This window comes from Bos mutus, chromosome 11 (genome assembly GCF_027580195.1).
Source record: "Bos mutus isolate GX-2022 chromosome 11, NWIPB_WYAK_1.1, whole genome shotgun sequence".
Taxonomy (NCBI): Eukaryota; Metazoa; Chordata; class Mammalia; order Artiodactyla; family Bovidae; genus Bos; species Bos mutus.
In genome coordinates this window covers 77,806,955-77,824,506 of record NC_091627.1, presented here as the reverse complement: position 1 = coordinate 77,824,506, position 17,552 = coordinate 77,806,955, and the positions used below count along the sequence as shown (strand labels likewise).

At 47.6% G+C, this 17,552-nt stretch overlaps 1 protein-coding gene across 1 annotated transcript in view; it reads left to right on the top strand.

Annotated features, from left to right (window-relative positions):
• The first annotated feature begins 1,071 nt into the window (after positions 1–1,071).
• The window catches only part of TMEM247 (transmembrane protein 247), a 33,535-nt gene continuing 17,054 nt past the window's right edge, over positions 1,072–17,552 (top strand). Inside the window, exons 1-3 of the mRNA XM_070380200.1 lie at positions 1,072–1,188; positions 2,101–2,454; positions 5,542–5,717. Of these exons, the coding sequence (XP_070236301.1) occupies positions 1,072–1,188; positions 2,101–2,454; positions 5,542–5,717 (647 nt within the window). The remainder of the gene's footprint in view (positions 1,189–2,100; positions 2,455–5,541; positions 5,718–17,552) is intronic.

Here is a 17,552-nt window from a genome sequence, read left to right as displayed (position 1 = left end):
AAAGGCTGTGAGGGAAGGATCTGTCCCAGTCTTTTGATGGTTAATTTTCTGGGTCACCTTGACTGGGTCCTGGGATGCCCAAATATCTGGTTAGACATTATTTCTGAGTATGTCTGTGAGGATGCTTCTGGAAGAGATCAGTATTTGAATTGGTGGACTGGATAGAGCAGACTAGCCTGTTTCAGTGTGGATGGGCATCATCTCATCCTTTGAAGGCCTGAATGGAGAAAAAAGGCAGAGGAATGCTGAACTGATTCTCTGCCTGAGATATCAGTCTTGGACCGGGACTTACATCAGCAGCACTCCTGGTTACTAGGCCTTCAGACTCAGGCTGGAAGTTATACATCAGCTTTCAGGAGTCTCCCACTTTCTGACAGCAGACCGTGCACTTCTCAGCTTCCATAATCACCTGAGCCCCTTCTTAATAAGTTCTATTTGAACGTATAAGATGGGGCTCCTGTTGGTTCTCTGGAGAGCTCTAATATGAGACCTGTCTCTTTGGTCTTCAGATGGCCATCTTCTCCCTCAACTTCACATCATCTCCTCAGGTGCACCTCTGTGTTTACGTTTCCTCAGTCATACTGGATAAGGACCCACCCTAATGACCTCATTTAACATAATCACCTCTGTAAAGACCCTTATCTCTTCATGAAGTCACATTCTAAGGTACTGGGGGCTAGGACTTCAACATATGAGTGTGGGGGGTGAGAGGACAAAATCCAGCCCATAACAAGGTTTGTGGAGCTAATTCTGAATCATCTCAATACAGCCTGCATTTAAAAGAGGAACTTCAGGAGAAGAAACTTCAATTGATGGAATTCTGGGTTTCAAGTGGGGGAATTCTAGTTTTCAAAGTGGTCCCTAGGGGTGCTGAAGGCCCACCCTGTAGTTCTTCACAAAAGGCACCTCAAAGGTATCTCTGCTAAAGGGGCCCTAGCGACTGGTGGAATGTGGGTTATTATGAGGACAGGCGATTGTGATGATGGCTGGGCTGTGGAATCTTGTGAGGCCAAATGTTAATGCCTCAAAAAATGTCCTTTGGCCCCAACTGGCAGTGCTGTGGTTTTCTGGATGGCAACGGAGGATAGGGAAATGATGGAAGGCCGAGGGGCAGGAGAAAGTTGCCCAACCTTCCCCAAGATGGCGCCTGATGACCCCATGTCTGAAGGAAAGCCAAGGGCTTCATTGGTAAGGAGGATGCCTCTTCCCACTGCCCCAGCCCGTCCCAGTGAGGGGAGGAAGTGCATAATGGGGACACCACAAGCTAGGGGCTGAGAGCTAGGAGATTCCAGAGAGCTACTAAGAGGGGGTGACATGCACCCTGTCCCCACACTGGCACCTGGCTGCATCCAGAGACCAGGTAGCCTTCACAACATTGTGAAGTCACCTGAAGTTGGCTTTGATCCCCCCCATCTATCTACCTCTCCACTTCCCAGGTGGCTCATCTGGTAAAGAATCTACCCCCAATGCAGGAGACCTGGATTCGATCCCTGGGTTGGGAAGATCCCCTGGAGAGGGGAAAGGCTACCCACTCCAGTATTCTGGCCTGAAGAATTCCATGGACTCTATAGTCCATGGGGTCTCAAAGAGTCAGACACGACTTTCACACACACACGCACATCTACCTCTCCATGGGTGGGGGGCGGGAGTGGCTTTCTTCCTCCTACAAATGGGGATCTGGGTCCTCCTATACAGAGGTACTCAATGCAGAGCCTAGGTTTCTTCCTCCTTCTGTAACCTCTAGACGACTGGGTATCTAACTGATCTCAAACTAGTTGTGGGGATGGGGCGAGTCACCTGCAAGCAGCGATTTGAAGACCACCAGGAAGACAGACTTCTACTCAATTCCCCCAACACACCCACTTGGAAATTTAGGGCGCCATTCCTCTGTCAGTTTGCCCTCTCCTTCTTCTTAACTCTCAAGGTCCTGATAACTCCATGTAAGTTTCTCTTAAGAATTGAGTCTAGATGCTTTCAGTTCACAACACACTTTCAAGCACCCCCGGGGCACTGTGGCCTGGGGCTGCCGGTGCACAGTAGGGTGGGAGGCGGGGCCGCCCCATACTGACTCCTCCCATCCCCTCATTTCTGCCTCTCCAGCCCCAGGAGGCAGACACCCCGAAGCCAGACTCCTCCTACGACTACCTGGAGGAGATGGAAACTTGTGAGGACGTAGGCTGCCCGGGGCCACCTAAGGTACTGTCCTCCAAGGCCGGCCCCGCTGCCACTAAAGGACAGGCGGGCGATGGACCCGAACTCGCGGAGCTGCCCTCGGTCCCAGCCATGGCGGCGCCGGGGAGCCCAGTGCGCGAGCGCGACGCCGAGATGGAGCTGGAGAAGGTGCGCATGGAGTTTGAGCTCAAGCGGCTCAAGTACCTGCACGAGGAGAACGAGCGCCAGCGGCAGCACGAGGAGGTGATGGAGCAGCTGCAGCAGCAGGCGACGCCCCGCCTGGTAGGTGCCAGGTCCCGCCCGGAGGCCAAGGGTGTGGGACACTAGGGGTGAGGGGAGCCCGTCGCTGACCTGCACAGGAAGCCTACTTTATCCATTTGGTGGCTGCGTGCCACCCTACCTCCGCTCACAGCTTTAGAGCTTCCATGTTAATTAAACTCAGATCCAGCTCTTCAAGGAAGGTTGGCCCCAGAACCACCTTGTCCACGGTTTTCCTCCTCAGGGAAAACTCAACATTTCCTCTCTGGCTGGATTCCCACCCCTCTCCTCTCTTCTCGGCATCTCTTAAAACAAGATGCCTGGGCCTAGACTGCAGACACCCCCACCCACCCCCACCCTCCACGCCCCCCACCATGTCCCCTCCAATGCTCCCCCACCCCCAGCCCCGACACCCGCCACTGCAGCCTGGCTGATGGATTTTGATAAAACCATCCCCGGCCCCACCACACACAGACACACACCTCCTCTGTTCAGGGCTGCATTTGTTCTATTGGATCACACTGCCTTGCTGTCAACTAAAACTTAGATATCTTTTGGCAAGAAATGGGCCACTCCCCCCTAACCTAAACAGGGATAAGAAAGCCTGTGTGTGATTAAATGGGATGGGAAATTCCTAACACTGTGGCTGGACCATCATAAGCACTAAATAATGAAAGATGTTATTGTTTAAAGCAGCACTGTCTGAGCTTTAAATCAGACAGTTCTAGGTTAAAATCCTGGCTCTGAAACATATGAATTCATGACACTGGGCAAATTACTGATCCTCTTTGAACCTTGGTCTGCTCATCTATCGGAGAAGGCAATGGCACCCCACTCCAGTACTCTTGCCTGGAAGATCCCATGGATGGAGGAGCCTGGTAGGCTGCAGTCCATGGGGTTTCGAAGAGTCGGACACGACTGAACAACTTCACTTTCACTTTTCACTTTCATGAATTGGAGAAGGAAATGGCAACCCACTCCAGTGTTCTTGCCTGGAGAATCCCAGGGACGGGGGAGCCTGATGGGCTGCGGTCTACGGGGTCGCACAGAGTCGAACGTGACTGAAGTGACTTAGCAGCAGCAGCTGCTCATCTATAAGGCAATACCTACCTCATAGGATTGTGGGGAGGATTAAATGAAAGAATACATGTGAGGCACTCTGAAATGAGCCTGGCACATTGAGGTAAGCACTCAATAAATGTTAGCTATTACCATTTTTATGTACTCATGCAATTCACTTCTTGACCCAAATGCAACAACCTACGTTCATCACTTTTTAATTTTATTGGGATGTAATGTATTAGCTATGCTTCCCAGTTCTGAGTCATCCTGAGTTCTGAGAAACGTGCCTTCTGGCTTTATCCAAGTCATTGCTATAATTGTTGAGGAGGATATGACCTAAAGTAAATACCACTAAAAGAGTTCCCTACAGGTTAGCAATGTTCCATTAATCAGCACCCTTGAGTTACATTTTCTCCAGCTCACATTTCTCTACCTTGTCCAGAAAACTGTACTGAACACACAGTCAAATGGTTTCCCAGAATTAAGATATTATATGATAGCATTTCCCCAACTGACTGGTCCATGTTCTTTTTTAAAGAAAATTAGGTTGGCTTTGCATGATTTGCTCTCAATGAACACAGGCTGGCCTCTTAACAATTATCTTTTGTTTTTCTTGCTCATGAAATACTTGCTTTTTAGTTTGAAAATCTTTCTCCTTGCTGGAGGAGATGGAAATCTTTATAGTCCTATCTGCTCTCTGTCTTCCACTTAAAAAAAGAGACCATTGGAAGTGTTTTGAAAAGTCTAAAAGGTTTCACAAATGCAGTTTGTTATCAAAATCACAAATGTCAGTCATTAGCCTGCAGACCACCAACAGTGGCAAAGAGTCCATGGACACAGAGCCGCACCAGGTCTGCAGAGAAACACAGTATCTGTCCAGCCCTCCACTCCCAGCCCAGAACACCGGGTTTCTTCCCCTCTGGTCTTCTGCCTTCCTTACCATTCATTTTAGAGGCGGCTTTACTGGAGTCATTTTCTGCCCTGCTCAGTTTTATTCAGTTTGCCTCACATTTTACGTAGTTGTTTCAACAGTATTGTGTCCAAAACCCCACCTTTAACAATATTTTACAAAAGCGTTTTGCTTCCTGCGCATTTCCTTGGAGAGTTGAGTTTATTTGTAAATTCCCAACTCTCTTTTTCTGGGTGGGTGGGTGAGTAGGTAGACAGTTGTTATTGTATTGAAAAATACCTCTGAATATGTTTCTAGTGAATTCAGAGCATCACCAACCCTGCTTACAAAAAATGTGGCATGAGTTGAAAAGATATTTTAAAGAATGAACCATAGGTGTGATGCCTTCTTAACTGCAGACCGTAATAGTTACATCAGCTTTTACTCCACTTCTATGTTACTGCTTTCTACAGTTTAAATGGGGATCTGTTTGACCTTAATCATATAGATCCTGGAAAAGAGCAACACACAGGCAGAATCAGCCAGACAGCTAAAACTGACCCTTCCCCACACCCAAGACCCCGAGGGTTTAGGGAGGCCCCATCCCCTGTCTACTACCTGTCCACAGGAGAGACACACCCTGGGCTGAAGGACCGCAGCCTATCCCGATGTGACACGCACCAGCACCCAGAAAATCAGATAGTCATTTGTGCCCTAGGGATACCCTCTCATTGGGCCACCATCCAGCAAAGAAGGTGGGGCATCAGGGGAGACCTTCCAGGGAACTAGCTCAAGACCCAGTGTCCAGATCTGGGGATCTCTGAGTAGGAGAGAGACTGCCCATGTGTGGGACCCACAGGCTGCATGGAGCGTACAGAGAAAGGAGGGCGGCAGCCTGGCTCGGGAGGGCTAAGGCCAGGCTCAAGAAGTGAAAACTGATGAGTCCCCTCTGTGCCAGTAGCCTTGCCTGGAATTTTTCATTCTTGTCTCACTCTTCCTCCTCACCATCTTGTGAGGTGGGCACAATTACCCTCACCTTGGGTGAGGAAGACAGCCTGCCTAAGGTCACATTCGGGAAGGGACAAGAGCAGGAAGGAAGCCCAGGTCTGCCTGGTGTCCAGGCCCCAGCTGGTCATTTCCACTCTCTTCTTTCCCCACAGTTCTCAGGAGGCCTCCAGGACCTCCTGCTTCCCCAGAACCAGTTCGCCATGTTCCTGTACTGCTTCATCTTCATACACATAATCTATGTCACCAAGGAGATGATCTTCTTTCTCTTCTCCAAGCACTACCTGTTCTGCATTGTGGCCATTTTGCTCTGTTTGATTAAAACTTTATGGTCATACTTCCAAGTGCCTTCGCTCTCTCTCCATCACTGGGCACCACCTTGCCTCACCTGTGCCCCCCTCCCCCAATCAGAACTCACTGTTAGGAAAGGTTTGCTGTCAAACATTTACACCTTAGTGTGAAGAGATGTGTTTAGGCCTTGTACTAAGCCTGAGTTCTCACTGTGGGTGAAGACGCTTTGTTTCCCAAGAGGAGGATTTCAGAAGGTAGTGGGTTAAGGAGGCATGTGTAGGGAGAAGAGGTTTAGAAAGCCCTTCCAGAACCACAGAAATTATACCGTGACTGGGCTGACTTGGGATCCACTGAATCTTCTCATTTAGATAGATCTTGTCTGAGGTGTGGGGAGCTGAGGGAGGCTGGGAGGTAGGGCCCCCAAAGAGGTCCACATCCCAGTTCCCATATGTCACCTTATGTGATAAAAAAAAAAAAAAAAAGACTTTGGGATTAAATTACGGCCTTGAAATGAAGAAGTGATCCTGGATTATCCAGATAAGCACAGTGTAATCAAAAGGGTTCTTATAAGAGGGAGGCAGGAGGGTGAGAGGCAGAGAACATGTGGCCACGGGAGCAGAGCGGGGAGTGATGTGGGACCACGAGCCAAGAAATGCAGGCAGCCTACAGAAGTTAGAAAAGGCAAGAACATGGGCTCTTTCCTAGAGTCACCAGAAAGGATGCAGCCCTGTCAAAGCCATTTTAAATTTCTGACCTCCAGAACTGTAAGAGAATAAATGAGTTGCTTTAAGCCACTGCATTTGTAACAATTTATGACAGCAGCAGAACTAACACAGGAAACTAATACAAGAGCCAAAACTCTGTAAGCGCCTTCCAGCTCTGCAGACATGTCAAGAGGGCATTGCCATGCCATTGGCAAGGGTCCATTTAACCCTGGCCTGAGCAGGACTGCACACAATCCATCACACAGGCTCAGAGCCTGCCCTCAGCAACATGCAATTCAAGAATAGAGATGCTGAAGCTCCAGGGAGCCCAGGATGGGCCTATCGGGTATCCTAATCATTGAGCAGTGCAGGCCTGGGTGAGGTGGGGGCAAAATCTGGGCATACTCCAAGGGGCCTTGGGGAGGAGGCACTGATGTCTGATTAGAACCACAACAAGTGGAAAAGTAGAAGGAGGGGGGACAAAACCAAACAGGCCACACAGCCCAACCCTCAAATCACACACACACACAGCTAATAGCTGTCTACAATAGACAGGTACACAGATAAGCAGGCAGCAACGACTAAAAGGAACAGACTTTGGGCACTAGCGGGCTCACAGAGGGCACAAATGAAGTGGCCCAGTGTGTGTGTGTTCAACTCCCCTATCCCCTACACACACACACACACACACACACACACACACACAGGAGGTTGTCAGCTGCCCGACCCCACCAGCCCCAGCTGAGAATGATGGCCAGTGCAGGAGACTTCAAGAATAACGCAGCAAACCGAATGGACACAGCTGTGCGATCAGTCAAATCTTTTTTTTTTTTGGACCCCCTCCTCTTTCTGGGCATGAGGCTCTGCTTTAAGAGAAACAAAAGAATACATTTCTGTCTTGTTGGGCTGTCTGAGTGATGCTGAGTGAAAATACATGAAAAGAGAAGACCACCCTGGGATTCAACGTCAGGACACATTATCATGCACTTCAGTCCACAGTGACTTCTTGTTTTCCACCCCATTCAATGCGTCTGTTCCCATTTGTAGCTGCATGTGGCAGGTATTTACTTGAAGGAAATAAAATGGTCATTTCTCATTAAAGTTTCAATAGAATTTTTTTGCTATGGGTCACTTCTCACCATCTCTTAATTTGATCTGGGTTTCCGGGGGGCAAGGATTGAGGCAAAAGAAGGAGAAGATCTTGCTTTATTGACTACACCAAAGCCTTTGAGTGTGTGAAAGTGAAGTCGCTCAGTCGTGTCTGACTCTTTGTGACCCCATGGACTGTAGCCTACCAGGCTTCTCCGTCTATGGGATTCTCCAGGCAAGAATACTGGAGTGGGTTACCATTTCCTTCTCCAGGGGATCTTCCCGACCCAGGGATCGAACCCAGGTCTCCTACATTGGAGGCAGACGCTTTAACCTCTGAGCCACCAGTGGATCACAACAAACTGTGGAAAATCCTTAAAGAGATGGGAATACCAGACCATGTTACCTGCCTCCTGAGAAATCTGTATGCAGGTCAAGAAGCAACATTAGAACCAGACATGGAACAGCAGACTGGTTGCAGATAGGAAAAGGAGTACATCAAGGCTGTACATTGTCACCCTGCTTATTTAACTTATATGCAGAGTACATTATGAGAAATGCTGGGCTATATGAAGCACAAGCTGGAATCAAGATTGCGGGGAGAAATATCAATAACCTCAGATATGCAGATGACACCACCCTTATGGCAGAAAGCGAAGAAGAACTAAAGAGCTTCTTGATGACGGTGAAAGAAGAAAGTGAAAAGGCTGGCTTAAAACTCATTCAGAAAACTAAGATCATGGCATATGGTCCCATCACTTCATGGAAAATAGATGGGGAAACAATGGAAACAGTGGCAGACTTTATTTTGGGGGGCTCCAAAATCACTGCAGATGGTGACTGCAGCCATGAAATTAAAAGACACTTGCTCCTTGGAAGAAAAGCTATGACAAACCTAGACAGCATATTAAAAAAAAGAGACATTATTTTGCCAGCAAAGGTCCATCTAGTCAGAGCTATGGTTTTTCCAGTAATCATGTATGGATGTGAGAGTTGGACTACAAAGAAAGCTGAGTGCCAAAGAATTGATGCTTTTGAACTGTGGTGTTGGAGAAGACTCTTGAGAGTCCCTTGGACTGCAAGGAGATCAAACAGTCAGTCCTAAAGGAAATCAGTCCTGTATATTCATTGGAAGAACTGATTTTGAAGCTGAAACTCCAATACTTGGCCGCCTAATGTGAAGAACTGACTCACTGGAAAAGACCCTGATGCTGAGAAAGATTGAAGGCAGGAGGAAAAGGGGACGACAGAGGATGAGATGGTTGGGTGGCATCATTGACTCGAGAGACGTGAGTTTGAGCAAGCCTGGGGAGATGGTGAAGGACAGAGAAGCCTGGTGTGCTGTGGTCCATGGGGTCACAAAGAGTAGGACACGACTGAGTGACCGAACTGAACTGAAGGAGGAGATCAGGATATCAAAAAGATTAAGGTCCAGATGTTTAATCTGCTAGAGCAAATAGAATTGAGAGTTTGGGAAAAAAACAAGTGCTATAATACCATTTATTTAATCAGCCTGTTGCCAGATAAAACTAGATTAAATGCACCCATTTTCCTATTAAATCTTTAGAGAAAGACTAAATAAACCTTCAGCTGTTAGCATCTCTTCTCACCCCCTTAGCAATGGGCATGAAATCTCCCTTCTGTCCCTCCTCCTACTCTGACAGAAGACTGGAGCCAGTAAGAGAAGATGTGCCCTCAGTAAAAATGGGAGCAACTCATGGTCACTCCCCAGATTTGGTATAGGCCTCCCAGTTCAGTTGCAAAGTAGGAAATCAGAAGGAAGGGAGAGAGAAAAACGAAGAGAGATGCAAAGGATAGGAAAAAGGCACAGCCTGGAGTTACCAAGCAGGCAACAAGTCAACACACAAGCCCTTCCGGAGCATCTCCAATGTGCCTGGTACTTGATTACAAGCTTTATGGAGGCCTGGGAGGTAGACATGTATATCATCCCCATTTCACAGCCAAGGATACTGAGGCTCAGAGAGGTTAAGTGACGCACCCAAAACCATCTTAGATCTCAAGTCTGACTCCAAAATACATGATGTTTATACACTTATACATTCCTAAAATCCTGCCTCGGAGGATTTCACAGCCTTGCTGGGGAGATGCAGCTGATACACACTAAACTGTAAAGAAACTAGCAGGCACATAGACCTCAGTGATGAAGGAGATTAAACAAGAGGGCCCTGGAGCGCAGGGTGATCAGAAGTCTTCTCAAAAGAGCAGCTCACAGGGGCCAGTAAGCCTGGGACAGGTAGAAAGGAGCAGGGAGAACTCACATGAATTCAGACCAGTGTGGGATCTTAATTCAAAGAGAGGAGTAGGCTCATCCTCACTCTGGTGAATAGTAACAGACCTGTAAAAGTGATTTGGAACCAAATTTTATAGTTTTAAATGTTGGTCTGAGGAATGTGAACTTAATCTCTTAGGAAATAAGGGATGTTCAAACTACTGTGCTATTGCACTTATTTCATATGCTCAAAATCCTTCAAGCCAGGCTTCAGCAGTACGTGAATCAAGAACTTCCAGATATACAAGTTGGATTTGGAAAGGCAGAGAAACTGGAGATCAAATTGCCAACATTCATTGGATCATGAAGAAAGTGAGGGAATTCTAGAAAAACATTTACTTCTTCATTGACTATGTTAAAGCCTTTGACTGTGTGGATCACAATGAACTGTGGAAAATTCTTAAAGAAATGGAAGTACCAGACCACCTTACCTGTCTCCTGAGAAATCTGCATGCGGGTCAAGAAGTAAAAGTTAGAACCAAATATAGAACGATAGACTGTTTCAAAATTGGGAAAGACTGTATATTGTCACCCTGCTTATTTAACTTATATGCAAAGTACATCATGTGACATGCCGGGCAGGATGAATCACAAGCTGGAATCAAGTTTGCTGGGAGAAATATCAACACCCTCAGATATGCAGATAATAGAACTCTAAAGGCAGAAAGTGAAGAACTAAAGAGCGTCTTGATGAGGGTGAAAGAGGAGAGTGAAAAAAGCTGGCTTGAGACTCAGCATTAAAAAAAGTGAGATCATAATATCTGGTCCCATCACTTCATGGCAAATAGAAGGACAAAAAGTTGAAGCAGTGACAGATTTTATTTTCTTGGGCTCCAAAATCACTGCGGACAATGACTGCAGCCATGAAATTAAAAGATGCTTGCTCCTTGGAAGTAAGCTATGACAAACCTAGACAGTGTATTAAAAAGCAGAGACTTCACTTTGCCAACAAAGGTCTGTATAGTCAAAGCTATGATTTTTCCAATAGTCATGTACGGATGTGAGAGTTGGACTATAAAGAAGGCTGAGCGCTGAAGAATTGATGCTTTCAAATTGTAGTGCTGGAGAAGATTCTTGAGTCCCCTGGACTGTAAAGAGATCAAATCAATCAATCCTAAAGGAAATCAACCCTGAATATTCATTGGAAGGACTGCCGCTGAAGCTCCAATACTTTGGCCACCTGATGAGAAGAATCGCCTCAGTGGAAAAGACTCTGATGCTGGGAAAGATGGAAGGCAAAATGAGAAGTGGGTGGCAGAGGATGAGATGGTTAGATAGCATTACTGACTCAATGGACATGAATTGGAGTAAACTCCAGGAGATAGTAGAGGATAGAGGAGCTTGGCATGCTACAGTCCATGGGATCACAAAGAGTCAGACACTACCTAGTGACTGAATAACAACAACTGTGACCCTCCCCTAAAAAGGGGAAATTCTCCACCCATCCCCTCTCCTGGGGACCACGTTCTTGCCTTGACCTTCTCTTCCCATTTCCAATCTAGGAACATTTGTTCTAACGTCCCATGTGAAGATTGCATTTAGCTGTAAAAGAAACCCAGTCACAGTGGCTTAACAAAGTAGAAGTTTACATGTCTCACAAAATCCCTGGTAAGGCAGTCCGTGATGGTGAAATTTCTCTAGGAAGTCATAAAGGACCCGTCTTTTCGTTCCACCATCCTTAGCATATGGCTTTTATCCTACTCACTTCATGGCTTTTAGCCTCATAATCTCAATATGGCTGCCATGGCTCCAGGTATCAACTCCTGGTCAGCAAAGGGGGAAAAGAAATGAAGCCACCTCTTAAAAGCTTTCCAGAAAGATCCACTTAGAGACTTCTGCTTGCATCTCATGGTTCACACTGGTCACGTTGCTGCTCCTAGCTTCAGGACATCTTTAGTATAGTAAGTTTTTTGCCTGGACACTGTTGCAGCCTTGAACAAAATTAAGATTCTGATAGTATGGGGAGGAGGGGAAAGAGAGGAGTGGATAAGCAAATAACTGTGTCTACAGTACCTTGCTGCTTTCTTAGGCCCAGCTCCCACTCCCTGCCTCAGTGCTGACCCAGCATCACAGTCCTGTGGGGGTTGAGACAATTGGGTGGAGCACAGCTGTGGCCAAGCTGGGTCTGGTCAATGGCTGCACTTCTGCCTTAAGGCCTCACTCACATACCACAGCAAGAAGGTCACAGTTTTCTCTCAATACAGGACTGGAACAGCTCTGCCTTCATCCTCTTGACCTCTGCCTGAGGCCCCAGGATCTTACACAACAAGGGCTTCAGCCTTGCCTGGGGGCACACCCCTCGGTGCAAGGTTGCCGGAGGAGGCCAGTCTGCCTCTAGAGTCCCTCCCCTTCCTGAGTCCCAGATCCCGCAGAACAGAGCCCTGTCCCCAAAATCTATCCTGTCATCCCACTCACACTGTGTTGCTGAAGACTGAGCATAACAGATCCTACACAGTACACTCCACTCTAGCCCAAGCAGTTAAGCACTAATAATAAAGTTTCAAGCAGTCTTAGGAAGAGAAAGATAGAAGAATCTTGCCTGCTGTCCCAGTGGAATCACATAGGTTTCAACCCTGAGCCCAGGGACAGGCTAGGATCCTGGAAATGCTCAGATCTGCAAGGAGGGAAGGAGGAGCAGGCTTGGCTTCCAACTTCCCTGCCATCTCCGTTTCTAATCCACTTCAACAGGCGATGGCAAGCAAGTTGGTTAAGCTTTCTAGGCTTTATTTGGGTGACCTACCAATTACCTAGGCTCTCAGTTTAAAAAAAAATAATAATAATAAAATAAAAAGGTGGGGGGTGGAGAGAATAGGACCAAAGAGCCTTGAGTCTGATTTCAGAAATTGCAATTTAATTGATCTGAGATCGTGTCCAGAGAGTTTGGTGACTTTGAACACCGCCCCAGTTGATTGTAACATTTTCAGCTTCATTACAAACTAAATCCTTGTGACTCAACACAGGATCTGAGGACCAGCAGCCCCAGGTATCTTAGAAGTGCAGCATCCCAGGCCCCACTCTGGACCCACTGGTCATTTGCATTTTTGACAATATTCTCAATGACTCTTGTACACGTGGACGTGACAAGAGCTCTGCTCTAGGTGAAGTGATTCAACCTTTGTTCAGTTGCAAAGATGGTGCTCTCGGCCTGGAGGGTCTTGGGCTGGGGGCGGTGGTGGGGGAGTGCGGGGTGGGTGGTGGGGTGTGAAGGCCAGACAGGAAGGAGAGGAGAGAGGATAAGCGAGCGTGCAGCCCCTACGAGGGCTGTGGGAGCCCCCTCACAGCTGGCAGGCACAGACTGAGTGGCCATATTTCCACCCCTCCCCTCCACGCTCTTCACCAGCCCTTGCTCTGGGCTTCTGAGCAACCAAATAATTGCTCCCAGCACTCCGCAGTTCACCAGAAACTTCCGGAATCCCCCCAGGCCTGTCTCTGCCTCTGTCCCTTTTATGATCTGGCTCTGTTGTAGCTTGGGGGAAAATCTTGCTAATATACATTCATTCATTATTTAAAGGTTGCCACTGTTCTTTCAGGAAGGTTAAGCATGATTAAAAGACGGGATTTTTTTTCCACAGGGCACAGTAGAAAAGCTAGGACTCCCGCATTTTTAAGCTGTTTTGGCCAAGCCTTGTTGCATAATTTAAAGTCTGTGACTCATTTAGATTTAATTAGCCGAAGGAGCAGCAGGGGCAGGTTCATTAGTTGGTATTTATTAAGCACCCTCGGAGGGCTAGGTTTGCTGCTCTCTAAGAGCGTCGGACTTGCAAATTTCCTATACTTTAAGAAAGAGGGGATCACAGAGAGGGTTAGGAGGCAAGCATTTTGGTTCCTCAAGAACAAAGGGGTGGCATCAAAGTGCCTGGGGTCAGGAGACAAATCCCCCAAACGCCTCTGCCAAGAGTCAGTGATTTAGGGACTCAAGGTGACAATGTGATAACAGGGTGCAGGCTCAGCTTTACAAATGAGAGGTGTTAGTAAGAGAAGGGCAGAGAATGTAGGGGTCAGAGACCTGACTTTAAGAACCGGGAGAAGTGAAGCAATCAGGACTCAGCTCTAGGATCTTCGGGGCCCAATGCAGAAGGACAGTGAGGGTCCCTTGTTCAAGAACCACTGAGGATTTCAAGGTGGGGACAGAGGATCCTGGAACCAACTGTGGGGTCTGGCTAAGTGCAGGCCATCCCCCCCCACCAAGCATAGAGACTGGGGGCAGTGCTGTGGTGGTCCACCCATGAGGCTGGCCCTCGAGTGAGTGTGGGAGACCTTCTGGGGTAGGGGGCTTTTGTGGATCCTCTGAAATCCCCCTCTGGTCCCTGACACCCCATCAGCCAGAGGAAGGGGAACAGGTGCTATGCATTTTGAAAGGGGGCAGGGACCACGGGAGCAGGCCCAACTGCTGAGGATGCTGAGTCTGGTGGTCTGGGGGGAGGAAAGGTCCCTGCGCAGACAATGTCCGGGGTTGGGGGGCGGGGCTCATACCCCCACCAGCTCTGGAAGCAGAGTCTGGCTGAGTGGGAGATACCTCTTGGTGTGCAGGTCACACCCCGGGCTTGCAGCTGCTAATCTCAGGGCTAACACAAGCACTGAGTTTCCCAATTCTTGGCGTTTCCTCTCCCTCCTGGCTTCCTCCCCAGCCCCATTCAGCAGCTAGCTTTTCTCTGGGCTAGAAAATCCCCAAATAAGAGAATAAAGCTACACTTTTTACCCTCATGAGCCTCATTTGTATCAAATGACACAGTCACTTTGCCTCAAACTTTGCATCAAAGGAGCCTTTGTAGGGTCCTGGGGCAGAAAGCAGGTCTTGGAAGAGAGCCACCGGAAAGCCAGGCAGAAAGTGCTGAGCAAGGCAACCCTTGGTTGAGAAGGTGGGGGTCAGCAGGAGGGAGGTGGGGGGGTGTCCTTGGGAGCTTCCCCCACCCCTAGGTAGGGCATATGCCAGAAATTCTCTGCCATGGAGCCACTCTCCTCCCAGCTGGAGCAGCTAATTGTGTGCTGCAGGGACCACCCTACTGCCAGGGCTTCGGTCAATGCTTGAGGAGCAAATGAATGAACAAGTCGATGAACAAAAGGATGCAGTAGACGGCCTGAGAGAAGACTCTGAGCTCAAACCTTCTGTGAAGATGTCTTGGAGAGGAGGGAAGGGCTCACGCACTTGCCCTGTAGCTACTGTATATTCTGTCCCGTCCATGTCAACTCATCTCATCCCATAGCCACCCTGTGAGACAGTACTATAACCATCCTCACTCTGCCAATAAGAATGAGACTCAGACAGGTTCAGGAGTTGCCTGAGCTTCCTGAGCTGGGACCAAGTATAACACAGAGCTGAAAGTTGCTTTAAAGAATGCTGAGAAATCTATCTCGTCTGTTTGGATGTCAATGAGATTCAGAGCTGCTTTGATAATAAATGTGAAGAGTGATGTTACTGTATTTCAAATGCTATTGTGAGGTCCGCTGTATCTCTCTATATTGTGCACACCTAGGGGTAGAGGCTTCAAAGGTACTCGACTGAAAAACCTGCCCTTTTATTCTGCCCATTCTCTCCCTTCCTCCCACTAAAGGTTGTGGAGGGAAATATCTCTGAGAGGGGACACGCATGTCAGTCCTCACTCACTGGCTCGGGTGGGGCAGGTGAAAGACGGGAGCTGGCCAGGTGGAGCTAACAAGAAAGGAAGAATCAGTGCAAAAGAGGCAGCCCCACCCCACTCCCACCCTCCTGCCCATTTTCACCCTGTGTCTAGTTTAAGGGCAGCCAGGAATCCAGTCTTTTTAAGTGACACCTGCTGATTTTTAACTGTTGACTCCATCTTTTTAGGCACTCTCTGGACCTAACAAAAGTCTGCAGGCCCACCAACTCACAACCTTTGAACTTGAGATGTGATTTCCCTTATGATACAGTCTTCTGTTTCACTCAGAGATGTGCTGGGGGAATTCTTTAAACAGAAAATACACCTAGTTACAAAAATAGAATGTGATTCACTCTAGCCCTGCATTAAGCAGAGAAGCAGCAGTAAAGGATGTTTCTTCCCTTCACAAATTGCCTCACCTTGAGGTGTTTCAAGAGACAGATCTCTTTATGCATTTCAAATCAAGTTAGAATGGGAAAAATCTAATTTTCATACAACTTGAAGGAAAATGGGAATTTGACTCAAGCCTGGACAGGATTAAAGAAGGGGCAAGGCTGGGGCCTGGGGTGGAGAAATGAGGCAAGAGAGTGCGTTGCAGGCAGAGGGCAAAGCTGGGTGTCCTCGCTTAGGGATGTGGAGAGAGGCTGGCAACAGCCCTGTGAGGTTGGTGAGACAGAGAGATGGAGCCTGGGGACTGGATCCAGCCAGAGAGGGGAAGAGGATGAGGGCATATCATCAGTTGCCATGGCAACAAAGGAATAAGGAAGGAGGAGGGGAGAAAAGGAGGGAGGGGGGGAATCTCAGAGAAGAGCTATATTGTGCTGCTACAGCCAGGTCTCTCCCCTCCATCCAGGTGCCTTGTCTATAACTCCCGGGCCCTCTACCACCTCCCCCACCTGATTCCACTCAACCGTGGCATGGATAAAATACTATGAAATGAAAATACTATGAACTGATGTCAAAGACATTCAGATCCTATATGTGTAACTATAGGATGTGTAACTACTTACTTCGCATCAGTCTCTAGAAGACCTCTTTTAAAAAAATTTTTTTTTAAATATTTATTTGGCCGCACTAGGTCTCAGTTGCAACATGCAGGATCTTTAGCTGTGGCATGAGAACTCTTAATTGCAGCATGTGGTCTCTAATTCCCTTACCAGGAATTGAACCCAGGCCCCCTACATTGGGAGCATGGAGTCTGAGGCACCAGACCAACAGGGAAGTCCCTCCAAAAGGCCTCTTGAATTAAAAAATATTTTCTCCACTGTCCTGCTATGGAAGCCTGTAATTCAACTATCAGGGCAAAAATTCTTGGACTAAGGATTTGTTCATGTTCAATTACAAACCCTCCTTAGGAACAGTAATATCTTGGATATAAACTTCTAGAATCTCATAAATTAATTTATCACACATAGCAGGGGTCTTGGCTTCAGCCTAGGTATGTCTACTACTAGGATTCAGGCATATCTAAACGTGTATGATAAGTTAGTACGATAGACCCCAGACAGGTCAGTTTATAGCATGATTTCAGTGACATTTGCTACGTGTACCCAGTGTTCGTTCCCCATTGATTTTCTTTTGTGGAACTCCCTGTTCATCAGTCTTTGTAAATTTCCAGTGGGCTGGCTTCCAATTGAGGGTGGGCCCCAGACCCAGACCTGGCCAATCAGAACATTCCATCTTTTGGCCAAATGATAGGTTCTGGTGTGGACACATGACCCAAGCCTGACCAGTGAGTCTCAGACTTAGGACTTTTGCTGGAACTCCTGGGAAAGATAAACTCTCCTTTAGGTACTAATTAGGCAGAATAAATGTCCAGAGCAATTGGTGGCTGTCTTGCTCCACTTGGGAAAGCCCGACCTGAGAATACAGCTTACATGGAGAAAAGCAGGGCCAAGAAGGGATGAGAAGACTCAGGGGAAGAGAGGGAGGGAGGAGAAGGAGAGAGAGTGAGACCTTGTTGGCATGATTTGAGCTCCTGGATCCACCTGAAATAAGAGACATCCCTAAGCTTTTCAGTTGCTATTAACTTTTATTTAAATTAGGTTTCTGTCACTTGGAACCAAGAGTTCTGAAGCATAAGGGCTTTCCCATTTGGCTAAGGAGAAGAGAATTACATGAGTTGGAACATGAGCTCAGTGATAGCTAATGGAGGAAACTTGGCATCTGTTTCC